Consider the following 17,161-nt stretch of genomic DNA (forward strand, 5'->3'; position numbering starts at 1 on the left):
TTTGGAGAAAAATAAGAGCTACTGTTTCGCCGCAACGATTCAATTGTCATTTTCGCTATTTCCATCAATCGATTTCAGTGAGTTCGTGCAATAAATGAAATAATAAAACAAACTTACCGTTTCTCTCGGCGCAATTGTTTCGAAATAGCTAATGTCTTTACCATTGATTTCAATTTTACCAGAACCTAACAATAAATTCAAAATGTTCATTAATAAGAATTTACGTCTTTACAGAAAGCTGCAAACAGATCCGAAAGAAAAACTCACCTGGTGAAATGATAGTGACTTCAGCTAGCGCCGATTTGAATCTGCACTCTGTAAATGAACAAATCGATTTGTTTCAACCGAGAATTCGTGAATAGTCTACAAATAATAAAACTTACTATATGATGTTACATATTTGCGTCCATCTTCACCAATTTTCGGTTCGACAATGTCACGTGTTTGAGTTTGTGCTTGTGTCTTAATCCTAAATTTCATAATGAAATCTACTGCTTTATAGGAGTATGGATGTTCCAACAATCGTTCCATCATTAAAATAAAATCGGAATAAAATTTATCGCTAATTCCTTCAATGATTTTATCCTCCAATTGTCCTTTGGTCATCCATACTGAATCTTCCCATTTACTATCAAATCAAGAATATCAATATAATTTACAAAAATAACACCAACAAATATTTGAGCATACTTTTGAAGTCCTTCGTTTGGTGTCTTATTTTGTCGAATTTCTTTATCTTGAATTTTATCTAACATTTTCATTTGTTCATAAGCGTCCTAAAATTGTAATACATTTTTCTTGTTAAAAATCAGCGACTACGCTCGAAATCGATTTGTAAAATTGTAAACGTACATGACAAGCTTCATAGTAATTGGGAAAACCGGTGAAGAAAAAGGAGTGAAATGGGCGTCCAGTTCGATCGATTTGGATATTTTTTCGTGGTGGGAAAACTTCTTCTGGTGGTTTCATAAATGGACGGGCTTTCTTATCGTTGAGAGCAGATGGAAATAGATATTCAATGGCAGCCTATGTAGAAATGACAAAATCGTAAATCAAACATTAAATCACTCATTTAAAATCGGCAAAAATTTAATTATTTACATCTGCATCGGCTTGGGTAAAAGTTTCGGGATCGGCACCCATCATATTTGCCAAATGACGCATACCAAGTCGATATTCAGCACCAGCTATTTGAATCATTTCATCATAATCTTTTGCTCGATCCAAAAATATTTTGGCAGCAAGGTTCATTTTTCTACCATGCTCATCATCGGCGGTGGGTGAAGCAATCTTGAATGAAGCCACCGTTGTTATGTTACACGTTTGTTGTGGCTACCATTTAAAAAGAGAAAAAAAAAAATGAATTAACAAATTACAAAAAAGAAAACAAACAAACCATGAATGTGCATTGAAGATATTTAATTTTCAGGTTAGGTGCATTTCGCAAATGTTTACATTCGTCGAATAAATGAAAATAAACTTACTTTAATTTGAACGGGATTTACTTGCAAACGTAAATGGGAACATAATTTTTTACGTAAAATGCCTCGTAAGAGACTATTTCCTAGCAATGACATGATAATTTTACCAAACAATTATGAATTTCCACTGAAAAATAATCATTCACCGATAGAAACTCATGCGATTTGTTTCATGTGAACGGTGACAAGGAAGTGTCAAATGTGACAGTTTTCAAAACTGGAATATAAACCGCACACTTTGACACATACCATACCGAATGAATTGGAAGGTGAATGTACACGCGTTTAATGGCATTGTTCTCGTAGCTATTTTTGTATACTGATTGAAACTTTGGGTAAGTTTGACAAAGCCGGAATACCGCTTGTGCAAAATAAAGAAAAACTTGTGAAAATTTTTATTATTCACATTGAATATTTAAAACAAATGATGAAATTATTGGTGATGTTGTGCAATATGTATGGATAATAATGAAACTTTCGATTTGTTTTCTCTTTCTCTCTCTCTCTCTCTCTCTCTCTCTCTCTCTCTCTCTCTCTCTCTTCATGTAGGTCAACATAAAAGATGGGCGAAGAAAATCTGATTGAACAATTTGTCGCACTCGGCATGAGGTAATAATTGTCATAAAACTCCTGCAGACACTCATAACTCATTTGATCTAATATATTATAATTTTTTGTTTTATTTTTAGTGAAACAAAGGCAAAGGAAACATTGAAAAATGCCAATGTTACGAAAAATCTAACAGCTGCATTGAATGAATGTAAAGGCACACCGTTGCCGGATGGAGCCGGAATGTTGCTGTACCACATGGCCACAAAGATTAAGGCACAAATCTTTCATAATTTACCATTGCTCGTAAAATATATTGCATCGCAAAAATTAGATACAACACTTCGCGTTGATGCGGCTCTTGCCTACTTACTCAAGAATGGTCTACAAGGAACTGATATCAATACGGCCGAGTTTGAAAAGCATTGTGGTGTCGGTATTGTTGTTACCCCCGAAGAAATCGAACGTCATGTTGAAGCTGTAATTGCACAAAACAAGAATGTCTTATTGGAACAAAGATACCGCTTCAATGTGTTCAAAATAATGCAAGAAGTGCGCGAAAAACTACCATGGGCCGATGGCAAACAAGTGAAAAATGAGTTCGATGTGCAAATCTTTGATTTGTTGGGTGAAAAAACGGAGGCCGATCTAGCTCCGCCTCCAAAGACGAAGAAAGAAAAGAAACCGGCTGAAAATGCGGGTGCCAAAGCTGACAAACAAAACGGTGTCGATGATGCATCAAAAGTAAGTGATGGCGCCAGTTCAATTGCTGAATTGATGAAAACAAAAGTGCATTTCCATGCACCGGGCGAGAATTACAAAACTGATGGTTACGTTGTTACACCAAACACTGAACGCTTGTTGAAAGAACACTTGAAAAAGACTGGCGGCAAGGTACGCACACGTTTTCCACCCGAACCAAATGGTATCTTACACATTGGTCATGCCAAAGCGATAAATATCAATTTTGGCTATGCTAAAGCACACAACGGAACATGTAATTTACGATATGATGACACAAATCCTGAAAAAGAAGAAGAGAAATTTTTCGTGGCTATTAAAGATATGGTGGAATGGTTAGGTTGGTCAAACATTTATTGTGAATGTGCTTTACATATGTTCGATAATTTACATATGTTCGATTAATTTCAGGTTATACACCCGATAATATAACACATTCATCGGATAATTTCCAGCAATTGTATGAATGGGCGATAAAATTGATTAAGAAGGGGCTCGCTTATGTGTGTCATCAAACTGCTGACGAAATGAAAGGTTTCAATCCGAAGCCATCACAATGGCGTGATCGTCCAATCGAAGAGAATTTACAATTGTTTGAAGATATGAAAAATGGTAAAATCGATGAAGGTTTGGCAACGCTTCGCATGAAAATCACATTGGAAGAAGGAAAGATGGATCCAGTTGCCTATCGCATCAAATTTATTCCACATCATCGTACCGGTAACGAATGGTGTATTTATCCCACTTACGATTACACTCACTGTTTGTGCGATAGCATCGAAAATATTACGCATTCATTGTGCACAAAAGAATTTCAATCACGTCGTTCGTCATACTATTGGCTATGCAATGCCCTCGATATTTATTGCCCTGTTCAGTGGGAGTAAGTTTACTTTGACAATTACATTTTCATTTCATCCCAATAATTTACTTTTTTCTGATTCACTCAGGTACGGCCGATTGAATGTAAACTATACCGTTGTTTCAAAACGTAAAATTGCAAAATTGATCACGGAAAAAATTGTCAACGATTGGGATGATCCTCGTTTATTCACATTAACTGCATTGCGTCGTCGTGGTTATCCACCAGAAGCAATTAATAATTTCTGTGCTCTTGTTGGTGTTACCGGAGCACAAGGTATTATCAATACATACATATTCATTCAAATAAAATGGTTGAATAAATGTTTCACTTTTTTATAGGTGCCATTGATCCATCGATGATTGAGGCCACCGTACGGAATTACTTAAACACAAGTGCACCGCGCCGTTTGGTCGTTTTGGAACCTGTCAAAGTTACACTCACCAATTTTCCGTTCGATAAACCACAATCAATTACCGTACCAAATTTCCCAAATGATCCAACGAAAGGTACGCATCAAGTCATTTTCGATAAAGTAATTTACATCGAACAAAGCGATTTCAAAGAGAATCCAGAAAAGGGTTATCATCGTTTGTCACCTGAACAAACTGTCGGTTTGCGTCATGCTGGCTACGTGATTCGTGTGACAGAGGTGAAGAAAGACACCACAGGACAAGTTCAAGAATTGATTTGTTCATGTGAGAGTTCGGAAAAGGCGGGCAAACCAAAAGCATTCATTCAATGGGTATCGCAACCAAAACAAATCCAAGTGCGATTGTACGAACAATTATTTTTGCATAAGAATCCCGAAGATTCAAATGAAGTACCAAATGGTTATTTGAGCGATTGCAATCCAAATTCGTTGAAGATTGTCACTTCCTACACAGATGCATCATTATTGGACAATTTAAAGGTGTACGATCGCTTCCAATTTGAACGAATTGGATTTTTCAGTGTTGATCCGGATACAAGTAAATCGTGTGCCGTTTTCAATCGAACAGTGACATTAAAAGAAGACGCTGGAAAAAATTAATTCACAACAAACACGAATTCTTGAACCGAATCCAATGTATGCAATTTTAATACAGATAAAAATAATAAAACATTCAATCATTTCGATGTCTGTATGAATTGTTTTACTTATTTTATTCCTTGAGATAATCACATTTATTTTACAAAATTCTTAGACACTATTTTCTGTTCGGATGTAATTAGGTGAGCAAATCAATATCATTATCGCTGTACACATCATCATTATCGTCAGATTCACCACCGTCGGAATCGGCATTTTCATCAAAATGTACATTGCGTTGTCGATACGACTGAAAAAATGAATTTGGATCCAAAAGTGCGCTGCCAGACGGCAACAACGATATATTATCGGCAATTATCTTCTTGCGTATCGCCAGCCGTTCTTCTGCATGTTTTTCCAATTGTTCGCGTAGTTTTTCTTGATGTTGTTTTTCCATTTCGATTGATTCGTGTAGTGTAATCAATTTAACAGCATTGTTCCGTAGATTTGGTGGTGTGGCAGACGTGACTTCCCAATGTTTACCATGCTTTCGTTGTTTTTCCTTTTCAATGTTGTGTGCATCACCTTTTGTTGTTCGAAATGGTAGAAATTTTTGTTTGATTTTTGCATTTGGATCAAACGCTTTATCCATTTTAATCATATAAATGGCATGCGGTTCTAATTCAACCGAATCGCCAGTTTTATTCGTGTCATCATTGTTCGTTTCGTTGTTCATTGATTTAATGTCCGCCAAATCGGCTGCTGTGATGAGACTTTTTGGCGATTTTACTACTTTAACCAATTTTGTTTCGCGGCTTTGTGCAATTATTTTCAACGGATCGAATTCATCATCTTCATCGTTGTCACTGTTCAATGTGTCAGCTGCCACTAGAATTTGATCACCATTCATCTTTCCACCAGTCCATTCCATGTGTGTTAAAGTCTTGACACCTTTTTCAACAATATTCAATTCGGAAAACAGTTCGGCAGCTTTATCAATCACATTGCGTGCATTGATCTCTTGCATAATATTTTCGTACAATTTCTGAATTCGTTCACCTTTATCCGGTAATTTTGCCAAACGTGATCTGTTAAGTGACGCATGTCGTTTTAGTTTTAAATAGCATGGTTAAATTTTGTACACATGAACTTACTTGTTGGCCATCAATTTCAGTTGACGGTCACGCATTTCTAATAGCTGGACTTTTGTATATTTTGACAAATCATCGATATATTTGTCTTTTATCGCTGTTGGAAAATTTTCTGGTGTGAGTTTTTTCGACATTTTAAATGGTTTTACAAACGAATAATAATTTGAAATTGGGAATAACCACAGAGAATGGAATAATTTTGTGCAAAATATACAACCAATTGCTTGAGATACAATAACGTAATGTCAAATGCAGACTAATGTCAATGTGATGAGAACGGTTTATTGGGGTATGTTCAATGAACACATTGTGCAGAGGATGAACGCAATCGTATCATATTTTTTTGAAGCTTATTTCCAACGCACTTTTTTTATACGATAACAAATCAGTTTAAAATGATTTAATGGCATATTTGAGGCCCTATGCTTAAGCAAGGAGTTAAAGGAAAAAAAAATGGCATATTTATTAACCTCTTTGGTTATTGATATCGTGGTATAAATATAACTGGAATGAATCTGTGGAAAATTGTTGTTATAACACAAATAGGAAACGGTAAATAATAGATATGAATCAGTAATGTGCTTCTTTCGATTTGCTAGGAATTTTCGCCAAAAAAGTTAAGATAAAAAAAAAACGAAATTTGTTATTCAAATGAGAGAATTTTCTAGTTTTTGAAAAATCACCCCCCTGTAAAATGTAGCTCGCACATTACTGATGAATATAAACCATAAATATTAATACATGTTGTACATGGAAAATTCTTTACACTTTTCACAAAAGTTTGTATGCAAAATGTATTAATGAGCAGGGCTGAAAAAAAAAATGATTCAATGGATCAATGCGTAAATCGTAATTTTTAAATTGGCACAGATTTCGATTTATTTCTTGATCATTTTATTTTTCATATCCAAACGTTAACGTGTAGAACAAAGTACTACCATACCATTTGTAAATCTCAATGATTTTGTCTTTATGTATCGCATACCAACTTAAAAAAATATATGGATCATGAGCAGTAGTATTATTATTAGTAATTACAAACGGTAGTAATAATGTTAATACAAGAAAGTAAAAGCAATGGTGAGGCTTGGTGTATTGTGGTATGCGTTTATTCCCTCCACATTCCATATATACTCTTTTGAATGAAATTCAATCCCGGCTTACACACTCTCTCTACTACAACTCAAAAAATGTATACAGTTATTTGAAACATTTTACTGACTTGAAATCCATCTGAATAAGGCATGCGTTCATATTTAAATTTGCTTACGACCACGATAAGGTATGTGTACAAAAGTTCAGCTTAAGATACGGGTGATTCAGTCTTCTGGCGTCTTATCATAGAGTAACACATAGTTATAAAACCAAACGATTCGCAACTAAAATCAGTATCTCTTCCGTCTGGCTGTTTTGAGCTAAATGACAATTTATCATGTGATTTTCTCCATAGATAACTGATAAAATAAATCCAAAGCGTGAGGAGTATCTCTGTGAAGTAATTTAAAAGAAAAACCACATTGAAATTGTGTACAGTTACAGTTTATTTGTTGTTTTTACATCAATTACAAATTACATTGTGCAAAAAGAAGTTTGTAAAAATAGTGAAGACTTTTTAAAAAAATGGTTAAAAATGATGATAAAATTCGGCTGCTGCCAGCCAATGGCTCAGCTAAGAAGAATTATGTGAGTTTGAATTGAAAGTAGTGCCTTATACAATTTATTTAATTTGAAAATTTCAAATATGTGTCCATAACACAAATGTCATACACGCAAATTGAAATCATTTTATTACCACATCGAAAAAACTAAGAAACGCAACAAATGCAATACCGCGTGTATTTGTGTGGCTTCAATTTTATATATATTTCGTTTGCTTCGATTCTACCTGTTTGCAATCATTTTACCAGAACCAGAAGCGTAAAATACGCATATATCATGTTTCCAACGTTTCTTGGCCGTATTCTGTTTACATTGATTCTTAACAACTCATTCATTCTTATGTCCTACTGTGCGAGTATACGTTTTACTTTTAGATGTCAGAAAAAACTGTGTTCAACATTCCAAAATTCTATGTGAAAATCGGTCAGTACTCCAATTTCGATTGATTTCCATTCGTCATACGTTTTTGGACAATGAATTAGAAAGACCACATGTTAATGAACTTTTTATTTGGTTTTGTTTTAATTTAGATTGATTTTTTTTATCAAATGCACCTTATCACTTCTTGGTACACATCTTAAATATTGAGATTCCGATTATTTCATTCAAATGTAACATTAAGTGTCTACAGATAACAAGTCTCATTTTTGATGCGATGTATTTAAGTAATTATCTTAAGCAAACAATATGATAATTCCAAAAGCGAAACAATGAAATACTGGCTTGATTATTGTGTTACTTTTTTAATATGTCTCTCTGTCTCGCTGTCTCTCTGTCACTCTATGTATTCCAAATGTAGGATAGTATAACGCCACTCAGCACAGAGGTCATATCGGATTCGAATCACACAAAGACACCAACCAACTATGGAAGTGTAAGATATAATAGATGCGGTGAAAAGCTAAGCTATACATGGACGAATATCGATGTATTTGGCGAAGCACAAAATGTAAAAATTTCATCAGAGATGGGCGTATCATATTCGTCAACATTTTTATCGAGAATGAAATCGTGTTTTGATCGCGACTATCAACACATTCCACGGCCCAGAAAACATCTATTGAAAAATGTTTCCGGAGTTGCGTTCGCTGGCGAAATATTGGCAGTTATGGGTAAGCAAAAACGGATACAAAGATCTAAAAAAAATTAATGCAATCCAGCCAATTCCTTCTTGACACTGATACAGGGAGCAGTGGAGCTGGAAAAACAACGTTGCTAAATTCATTGGCATTTCGATCGCCAGCTGGAGTCTCGGTTTCGCATTCAGCTGTACGTGCTTTGAATGGAATTCCAGTGAATGCAAAACAGTTGCGATCAAGATGTGCGTACATTCAACAAGACGATCTTTTCATTGGATCTCTAACGGCCCGTGAACACTTGATATTTCAGGTTAGTTCTGTCTTTCCTTTAGAGAAAGAAGTTGGCTAGAGAAATTCTCCGAATTTATTTCACGGCTTTAGGCGTTGCTTCGATTGGATCGTCGAATGCCATACAAGGAAAAAATGCAAAAAGTTGATCAAGTCATAGCGGATTTATCGTTAACCAAATGCCAAAATACGATTATTGGAGTTACGGGACGCATAAAAGGTGTGTTGTATTCTTTGTTTAACTAAAATAAAATAAATAAAAACATTTCGATCGGACAGGACTATCGGGTGGTGAGCGAAAACGACTTTCATTCGCTTCAGAAGCATTAACCGATCCAAATCTTTTGCTGTGTGATGAGCCAACATCGGGTTTGGATTCATTTATGGCGCATAATGTGTTGCAAGTTTTGAAAAATTTGGCCGAAAAAGACAAGACGATCATTCTAACAATTCATCAGCCTTCGTCCGAAATTTTCGGCATGTTTGATAAGTTACTTTTAATGGCAAATGGTCGTGTAGCCTTTCTGGGCACACCCAATGAATCCAATGATTTTTTTGCATCACTTCAAGCACCATGCCCAACAAACTATAATCCAGCCGATTTTTTCGTTGAACGTCTCGCTGTTGTGCCTGGGAAAGAGGATGAGAGTCATGACACGATTCGCAAAATTTGCGATGCTTTCGCCGTTAGTGAATATCAAACGAAAATCAACGATGAAATTAATAAATTGCAATCAAATTCGAATGCATTGAAATGGACGAACGGTAGCAATGGAAATGGCGTTGAAGGTTATCGCGTTTCATGGTGGGCTCAATTTCGTGCAATTCTATGGCGATCATGGCTTACGGTTCTAAAAGAACCACTTCTTGTTCGCGTCAGACTTCTTCAAACGGTGGTATGCTTCATTACTTGACCTCCATTTTCAATTTTCTTTTATACCGCAAACTTTAATTTACTTCTTAGTTGGTCGCTCTTGTTGTCGGCGTCATTTTTTATGGCCAAGAGCTAACACAGGACGGTGTTATGAATATCAACGGAGCCATTTTTCTATTTCTAACAAATATGACATTTCAAAATGTATTCTCTGTTGCCAATGTAAGTTGAATTTTGATTTATTAAATATTTATGCATTTTTGTTAATCGTCGGTGATTTTCAGGTATTTTGTGCTGAATTGCCGGTATTTTTGAGAGAACATCGTAGTCGTTTGTATCGAACTGATGCATACTTTCTTGGAAAATCACTATCTGAATTTCCACTGTTTATGCTTGTGCCAGTTATTTTCACGTCTATAGCATATCCTATGATTGGGTTAAGACCTACGTATACTAATTTTGCTATAGCTCTTGCCATTGTTGTTTTAGTTGCAAATGTTTCAACGTCCTTTGGTAAATTTGTTTATAATAATAATAATAATAATAATAATAGTGTATAAAATGAATGACATTTTGTTTGTTTTAGGTTATTTGATATCTTGTTGCAGTTCTTCGATTTCGATGGCATTGTCAATTGGACCACCACTTATAATTCCATTCTTGTTATTCGGAGGATTCTTTTTGAATAGTGGCTCGGTTCCAGTCTATTTCAAATGGCTTTCATATCTGTCTTGGTTTCGCTATGGGAACGAAGCACTTTTGATCAATCAATGGGGCGATGTTGTATGTTTGTATTCGTTTAATGCTATCAAACAAAATTGATGTTATTGATTTTTCTTTTTGCAGGGACCGGGTGAAATTAAATGCAACCGTTTGAATGCAACATGTCCAGCAGATGGCCGTGTTGTATTACAAATTCTCAATTTTGATGTGGTACGTAAAAGTTCGTTTTGTTTTTTAATTTTATATTGGCATCACATTTAAACATTCATTTCTCTTTTTTGGTAGAATGACTTCGTCTATGATTTTATTGGTTTGGCCGCTTTGATCATTGGCTTTCGTTTCTTTGCTTTCATTGCATTGGTTTTTCGAGCCAGAAGCAAAGAATAACTTGATGTTGTAATCATACATTATTCTTAATCAGTTTTACTGTAAATATTTTTATTTTCATTTTCCACAAAATTTCTCTGTAATTTTCAAATGTTTTGAATATTAAACTAACGGATTCACTAAAAGTATATTTCTTTGTATTTGAATATGTATTATTGCCATGATTATGGTTGAATGTAGATCAATAAATCAACTGTCGAATCAACTGTCGCATTATGATTTTCCAATACACAGGGTGTCTCATATATCAGGCTCACTATCTGGACGTGCGAATTTTGAAAAACCCTTTGCTGGAGGTAAAAAATGGAAAATTTCTATCGGAGCAGAACTACCCCAGTTTTGAAAAATGGGGTACATCCCCTACCTGAAAGAGTGTCAAAATGTTCATATGAAAACTAGTCGAGCGATAAAATTCAATAGAAAACCATGGTGCAGCATGATTCAAAAGATAAGGAGGCTTGAATATTATGAATATTATGCATACTGGTTTGCAATGCTGCCATACTCATCACATAATCGTCGTGCTTTCACGTTCTATGTGTATCAGAGCAAAAGAGATAAATATTTTCACTACAGAATAATCAATTACATCGGAATAAATCTAGTGAAACTACAACTGTTGACACCATTCACATGACAAAGGAGAGAATTCTTTCAGTTTGATGGAGGATTTATATTAGTTTGCGAAAACATTGTGATTCACCGTTAATTCAATTTTTTCGAGAAAAAAATTATCATATGGCTTCGTGATTAAAATTTAAAAAGCACGCACCACATTCGACAAATGTTGAACAGTGTCTAAATCGTTCTAGGTTTTGTATCAACAAGTTCCTTAAAATTCGTTACATGCACGGATGTATGAACGATTGTACATTAGATGTATGTTTGTATACATCAGAGCATATACTGAGCATAGATATATATCCGGGATATTTTGTGAGTATCCGATATTCATCGCAGCCAGACATTATAATGGAGTGAAAACAATAGAAGTGATTGTTATAGGTCTAAGTATAAAACCATTTACATTACTACAATCACTATAACAATAACTTCTATTGTTTTTACTCTATTTCAAAGTCTAGCTCCAATGAATATCGGATACTGACAAAATATCCAGGATATATATCTATGCTTAGTATATGCTCTGGTATACATAGTATAATACATGTTGTAGGGTGCAGTGATTGCGATAAATTCTGATGTTTTGACTTGCCCAATTCACAAAATATGATTCATATTAAAATTAATGTGAGTCAATCAAAGCAACGTAAAAGTACAAAATTTCATTCAAGTACAAAGTTTATATTTTTGAAGTAAAAAAAAAAATTATTTCTTCGAAGTATTTACTTTTCTTCATGGTAATCTTTTTAAGTACTGCTCATAACTTCACTATATGAAAAAAAACGAATCACTCTATTGGACGGATAGTCATTGGATGAAAATTTTCCACATTTTTGAAAAGGAGGCGGTGACATTACTGAATCGTATCTCACATACAATAAATCGATTTTATTTATGAATATTGCTTCCAATGCTATGAATACCATAAATTTCAATATACTCCTCAATGTACTTCTTAAACCAAATTTTTGCTATTGGACGATATGTTTTATAATAATCTACATAGCAAATTCTAACAGCGCAACTCAACATAGCAAAATGGGAATATATATCGGGCGATAAATAGTTTTTTAATGCAACAATTCCATAATAGAGTAGAAATGATCTAAACTCTGTGCCTTTCCAAAAACTCAGATCGTTCAGTCCACGTACTGCTCTATGAATCTCTTTTGGTTTGTTCTTGTTAAATCGTTTTAATCGTACACTTATTTGCTCAATCTCTCGTTTTGTCCACTTCATGTTATAGCCATTATCGTTTTTTGTCCAAATCGTCAAACACCTTGAATGATAATTGAAAAAATTATAATATATGAACATAATTGGTAAATATAAAATTATATATACTTTTTCATCACTCCCAATTCGAGCAAATGTAGTGGATCGGAAGTGGGAAATGACAGTACCATGTCTATGGGTAGTTCTTGCATGATTGAGTATTGTTTGTGGTGATTTGTTTGACGATCATCACTTTGTTCAAGACATCGAAAATTACTGTCAGTCCGTAAATCTTCAATAATTCTAGTAAAACTCATGCGATGGCAATTTATATAATATGTCCCTTCAGTTAAATATTTTTGACATCCGAACTTGTGGTTATAGTTGACTGTCCCTGAAAAATATTACTATTTGCAAGCATTACACAGTGCTCATTGGGAGCCTTTATATAGTTTTTCCACGTTTCATCATGACAAGCATTCAAAAATCACAGTGATACTAATCTATGCATATAATATAGGACTATGTAATGTGCGTTTGTCTTGATTTGTCCACTGAGGGGGTTGTTTCGGTGAGGAGAAAAATGTTTTCAACCACAAAGATATTTTTGTGATAAAAGTAGCTTTTTGACCAAAAAACTTTTACTCCTTATTTGAAGAAGAGGTTCCCCGCACTTCCCTTCTCATGTCTGCCCGCTATTCCATCTACTGCATAGGAATAATCCCTGATGATTATATTTCGCTGGATATTTCGTGATTTCTAAGAAATTTGTGAAAAGAAACCTCAAATGAAAAAACCATATTCAATTGTATATAAAATGTTGGAAAATGAAGGCCACAACAATCAGAAAATCGATCGGAAATATTTCCAACGTAACAAACTGCAGTCAATAACTGAATCAAATGGGCGATTTGCAGCACTATGTTTTTTTAAGTAGATTTTTAAGAACTTTGAGAATTGGACAAGATTCAAACCATCTTGAGACATAAATCATTTTATATTAATTTACGTATTTTTTTATTTATTCATGTTTTAATTTATTTACAATTTGAATAAAATTATAACTAAAGTAAAATATTATTTGGGTATGAATATGAAGCTTACCATAATTGATTGAATAAATTACAATAAGAATTGTTTCGATTTTTAAAAAAATGAATGATCTAATTCGATAAAAAAAACTGTTTAACAATTAAAATTTTAGTATCAATATGCAATATGCATTAATCTATAGAGATTTAGCGAAATATGTAATACAATGCAACTCATTAGACGTTTTAGTCGAGCACAAAAATTTTCAAATATTATTACACTGATTTTCAATAGAGATATCAAATATTTATTACATCTTGTCGGGTTGTCGTCATCATCAACAGCACTTCGAGATGCTTGTGTCGGCAAAGAAATTTTTTGAAATGTGTTTACATTGATCAAATGTCGATAAATTTTATGTACATTTATGTATGCATGTCAAATAATTTAGCCAATTCATTTATTTCAGTTGGACCGTCATATTGTTTGTCTTGACTAAGAACTTGACGTGCGATATTAATGCGATCGAATACATTCCATAAAACAATACCGACAATCTTTTCATTTTCCATGTAAAATACAACGCCTTTTGAAAAGTCATCTTTTTCTCCATCCAATTCGGCAGCATGTACGGATGGTAAAACGCTTGATTTTGAATTTGAAGCCGATTCTGATGGTTGCTTTTTCACGAAAACGCTAACTGTTGGCAATTTTGAATCGATTTTACCTAAGCCCTCGTAAGATACTTGTGGACCCAAATCGGACCAGAACATTGATTGATGTGTGTATGGATTTTTGTCTAATAAAATCAAACAAATTTTATTAAAATTAAAATCAGAAAAAAAAATAATGTTATCGATATAACTTACTCGTGCCAAGCATATTTTCGCCAGCTAATCGACCACTCACAACAGCATGGTCATGATGTTCAACTCGACGTCGACCGAGAATTGGATCGTAAAAGCTTGCAGCGTCACCAGCCTGAAAAGAAAATATGAAGAAGAAAAACCTCAATACGTTGCTCATCACATAGAAAAGTAAAAAAAAACATGTTTAACATTTATTCGGTACTCACAACAAACAAATGGTTTCTGGCCTCAAGTTCAGCATTTACTAAAAAGCCACCATGATCTTTGTCCACTTCCAAACCAGATTCTTTTGCCAAACTTATGTTTGGTGAACTGCCAACCGCCACGACAATATGATCACAAATAACCGATTGACCATTACAGAAGGTTAATTTAATTCGATTATTATTGCCCAAAAGTTCAACTGATTTAATTTCTGTATTCGGGATGACATTAACACCCAGATCACGTACACGTTCCGTAGTCCATTTGCTTAAGAATTCCGGCAGAATTTTTCCCATATTCCCTTGTTCATGAAACACCTGATGCACTTGCAGTTTTTTCTCCTGACCTGTATACACGAAAGGAAATTTATTTTAATAAAATCTTTAACCCGCAGAAACTGATGTTATTTAAAAAAATTAAAACATACCATATTTGGCCAGACCGCATGCCAATTCACTGCCTAAAAACCCACCACCAACGATTGCAATTGATTTCGATTGATCGACATATTTCTTCAAATTGCTGTAATCGTCGATGGTTTTGAATAATGAAATGCGTTTTTTCACTTCAGTCGGTGCATTTTCAAAAACGGGTAAGTTTCTTGGCGATGATCCGGTTGCAATTAAACATGAACCATATTGAATTTCTGTACCATCGGTTAAAATGGCCGTACGATTTTCAACGTCAACTTTTTTCACCGTATATCCTTGCACGATGGCAACACCTCCATCATTGGATTCTTCCATTAATTTTGATGGATGAATATAAAATTCGTTTGGTTCATAATGTAGATCACGATCTAATCCATTCCACTGTTTGAATGTTAACGGTAGCACATCATTTCTTTTACCAGTATGTACTTCCTGGTCGATCCAGAGCTCTTTAGATAACGGTGGTCGCATATATGGAGTATCAAGCTCCTTTGACAACACTAAAATTTTCGCTTTGGGATCTTTTTCTTGAATCGCTCGAAATGCACTAAAACTGGCAGTTCCACCGCCAATAATTAGGTACGGCACTTGACTCGGTATTTCAGATGATGTCAGTGGTACTTTTGCTATATAACAAAAACGTATTTTTTTTTACATTAACACAAATCAAAATTGATTTTATTTCACAGCAGAAAAAAATGGAGACGAACAAAAAAAAAATTAAACAAACTTACGTTTTTTCGATTGACCCGATTTCTCTGAATCATGAAATGTGATGGTTTTTTTAATTTTTGAATTGTATACAATGTAAGCACCGCCAACATTAATACCAAGAATAAATGCAAGTGCAGCTATCCAAACGCCTTCATTTTGTGATGAGTATGTTGATGGCGGTGGTAATTGAATCGAACTGTAACCAGAATTTTGTTGTTGACTAAGAACTGGCTCATATTCATGAGCGAGTTTCTTTGTCTTCAAATTGTCCGCATTTATTGTTCCATTATTTTTATCAGTCAAACCGCCATTTGTCGCACTAACGACCATACGGACTTGAGAGCCTATTTAGGGAAAAAATGACATAAATAATAATAGTTTCATTTCGAAATATGCTTTTATCATTATATTTGAATATAAAAACTGTTTTCAATTATATTTTCTCTCAACTTCCTGAGAAAAAAAATTCAAAAAAATCGACGCAATATATTACCTGGTTGATTTTTTGGTGTGCAAAGTCTTTGCGATATTAATTTTGTAGGTAAATGTTTTAAGCGTAGTAAGCACATTTTTTCAAATACTTTTTTGTCTCTCTTTTTTAAAATGGCACTATTTTCAACAAAGCTGACGAGTTTCTATTACGTGTTTGAATAAATTTACCGTAATTTATGCAAAGTCAATGTTGCAGCGTCACCTTTTTCGATGAAATTATATTTCGCCTCGACGCTATTTTTAATGTTCAAAACTTGATACTTTATTATCTTTAAATAATAGAAAAATTTTCCATTCTAATTTCAATTTAATTCAAATCACAAAAAAAATACGCACGAAATCACAAATGTCAAAATGTTAATTTAATATCACCAAAATAAACAAGAATCGCTTCCGAAAGATTGCTCTACGTGCGTTGTGTTCAACAGCAAATCTTCGTTTGTTTTCATTTTGAGTTGACCTCATAACGAGACTAGAAATGTCATTTATGTTTTGATGCTTTGTCTGATAAACACCATTAAATACAAATCGATTTTAACATAATGACTGAATGTTCACTCAAAAACAAGCACTTTTTCATCGTAATTTGACGAAATTTGACCAAGAATGTGCACTGAGTTAATGTTTTATTGTGAAAATTGCAAGTTAAAATGCTCATACACGCCCAAACAAAGAAAGAGTAGTACGTGCATTTCTGCACGTATGCACCTTAGCATCATTCTTAATTTGTATCAAAACATTGTACGTTTGCGCGAAACTAGCCCAAACTGTCAA

General features: G+C 34.2%; 5 protein-coding genes across 5 annotated transcripts in view; 2 read left to right on the top strand and 3 right to left on the bottom strand.

Moving 5' to 3' along the window:
- The window catches only part of LOC116339821 (28S ribosomal protein S9, mitochondrial), an 18,438-nt gene extending 16,755 nt beyond the window's left edge, over window positions 1-1,683 (bottom strand). Inside the window, exons 1-7 of the mRNA XM_031765885.1 lie at window positions 1,485-1,683; window positions 1,102-1,332; window positions 853-1,026; window positions 691-776; window positions 384-628; window positions 268-315; window positions 118-185 (exon numbers count right to left, since the gene is read on the bottom strand). Coding sequence (XP_031621745.1) covers window positions 118-185; window positions 268-315; window positions 384-628; window positions 691-776; window positions 853-1,026; window positions 1,102-1,332; window positions 1,485-1,577 — 945 coding nt within the window. The 5' untranslated portion in view covers window positions 1,578-1,683. The remainder of the gene's footprint in view (window positions 1-117; window positions 186-267; window positions 316-383; window positions 629-690; window positions 777-852; window positions 1,027-1,101; window positions 1,333-1,484) is intronic.
- Window positions 1,684-1,689: 6 nt separating this feature from the next.
- On the top strand, window positions 1,690-4,764 carry LOC116339819 (probable glutamine--tRNA ligase). The gene is made up of 6 exons (XM_031765883.1): window positions 1,690-1,816; window positions 2,031-2,090; window positions 2,171-3,111; window positions 3,183-3,654; window positions 3,722-3,909; window positions 3,975-4,764. Exons 2-6 carry the CDS (start codon window positions 2,044-2,046, stop codon window positions 4,664-4,666), a joined length of 2,340 nt encoding a protein of 779 aa, XP_031621743.1. The 5' UTR covers window positions 1,690-1,816; window positions 2,031-2,043; the 3' UTR covers window positions 4,667-4,764.
- On the bottom strand, window positions 4,747-6,028 carry LOC116339822. Its single transcript, XM_031765886.1, has 2 exons — window positions 5,800-6,028; window positions 4,747-5,733 (listed from the first exon to the last, which is right to left on the bottom strand). Exons 1-2 carry the CDS (start codon window positions 5,928-5,930, stop codon window positions 4,845-4,847), a joined length of 1,020 nt encoding a protein of 339 aa, XP_031621746.1. The 5' UTR covers window positions 5,931-6,028; the 3' UTR covers window positions 4,747-4,844.
- Window positions 6,029-7,136: 1,108 nt separating this feature from the next.
- Window positions 7,137-10,934, top strand: LOC116339820 (protein white). The gene is made up of 10 exons (XM_031765884.1): window positions 7,137-7,479; window positions 8,255-8,567; window positions 8,642-8,844; window positions 8,916-9,042; window positions 9,102-9,718; window positions 9,787-9,918; window positions 9,981-10,209; window positions 10,283-10,479; window positions 10,543-10,629; window positions 10,705-10,934. The coding sequence occupies exons 1-10, from the start codon at window positions 7,417-7,419 to the stop codon at window positions 10,804-10,806; spliced, it is 2,070 nt and encodes a 689-aa protein (XP_031621744.1). The 5' UTR covers window positions 7,137-7,416; the 3' UTR covers window positions 10,807-10,934.
- Window positions 10,935-13,732: 2,798 nt separating this feature from the next.
- On the bottom strand, window positions 13,733-17,038 carry LOC116339873 (putative apoptosis-inducing factor 1, mitochondrial). Its single transcript, XM_031765950.1, has 6 exons — window positions 16,389-17,038; window positions 15,916-16,239; window positions 15,178-15,807; window positions 14,753-15,096; window positions 14,547-14,658; window positions 13,733-14,476 (listed from the first exon to the last, which is right to left on the bottom strand). The coding sequence occupies exons 1-6, from the start codon at window positions 16,462-16,464 to the stop codon at window positions 14,103-14,105; spliced, it is 1,860 nt and encodes a 619-aa protein (XP_031621810.1). The 5' UTR covers window positions 16,465-17,038; the 3' UTR covers window positions 13,733-14,102.
- Between the last annotated feature and the right edge of the window lie 123 nt (window positions 17,039-17,161).

Source organism: Contarinia nasturtii, unplaced genomic scaffold, assembly GCF_009176525.2.
Source record: "Contarinia nasturtii isolate CC-2019 unplaced genomic scaffold, AAFC_CNas_1.1 Cnas_scaffold_533, whole genome shotgun sequence".
Taxonomy (NCBI): Eukaryota; Metazoa; Arthropoda; class Insecta; order Diptera; family Cecidomyiidae; genus Contarinia; species Contarinia nasturtii.

What these genes read in the sequence shown, in the direction of transcription:
- LOC116339822 (XM_031765886.1), bottom strand. Translation starts at nt 5,930, where the DNA reads ATGTCGAAAAAACTCACACCAGAAAATTTTCCAACAGCGATAAAAGAC. An exon ending in CTGAAATTGATGGCCAACAA is followed by an intron (nt 5,734 to 5,799) that starts GTAAGTTCATGT and finishes GTCACTTAACAG; the next exon opens with ATCACGTTTGGCAAAATTAC.
- LOC116339820 (XM_031765884.1), top strand. Translation starts at nt 7,417, where the DNA reads ATGGTTAAAAATGATGATAAAATTCGGCTGCTGCCAGCCAATGGCTCA. An exon ending in ATGTATTCTCTGTTGCCAAT is followed by an intron (nt 9,919 to 9,980) that starts GTAAGTTGAATT and finishes GGTGATTTTCAG; the next exon opens with GTATTTTGTGCTGAATTGCC. An exon ending in TCAATCAATGGGGCGATGTT is followed by an intron (nt 10,480 to 10,542) that starts GTATGTTTGTAT and finishes TTCTTTTTGCAG; the next exon opens with GGACCGGGTGAAATTAAATG.
- LOC116339873 (XM_031765950.1), bottom strand. Translation starts at nt 16,464, where the DNA reads ATGTGCTTACTACGCTTAAAACATTTACCTACAAAATTAATATCGCAA. An exon ending in CCAGAAACCATTTGTTTGTT is followed by an intron (nt 14,659 to 14,752) that starts GTGAGTACCGAA and finishes TTTTCTTTTCAG; the next exon opens with GCTGGTGACGCTGCAAGCTT. An exon ending in CGAAAATATGCTTGGCACGA is followed by an intron (nt 14,477 to 14,546) that starts GTAAGTTATATC and finishes TGATTTTATTAG; the next exon opens with ACAAAAATCCATACACACAT.
- LOC116339819 (XM_031765883.1), top strand. Translation starts at nt 2,044, where the DNA reads ATGGGCGAAGAAAATCTGATTGAACAATTTGTCGCACTCGGCATGAG. An exon ending in AGATATGGTGGAATGGTTAG is followed by an intron (nt 3,112 to 3,182) that starts GTTGGTCAAACA and finishes GATTAATTTCAG; the next exon opens with GTTATACACCCGATAATATA. An exon ending in TGGTGTTACCGGAGCACAAG is followed by an intron (nt 3,910 to 3,974) that starts GTATTATCAATA and finishes ACTTTTTTATAG; the next exon opens with GTGCCATTGATCCATCGATG.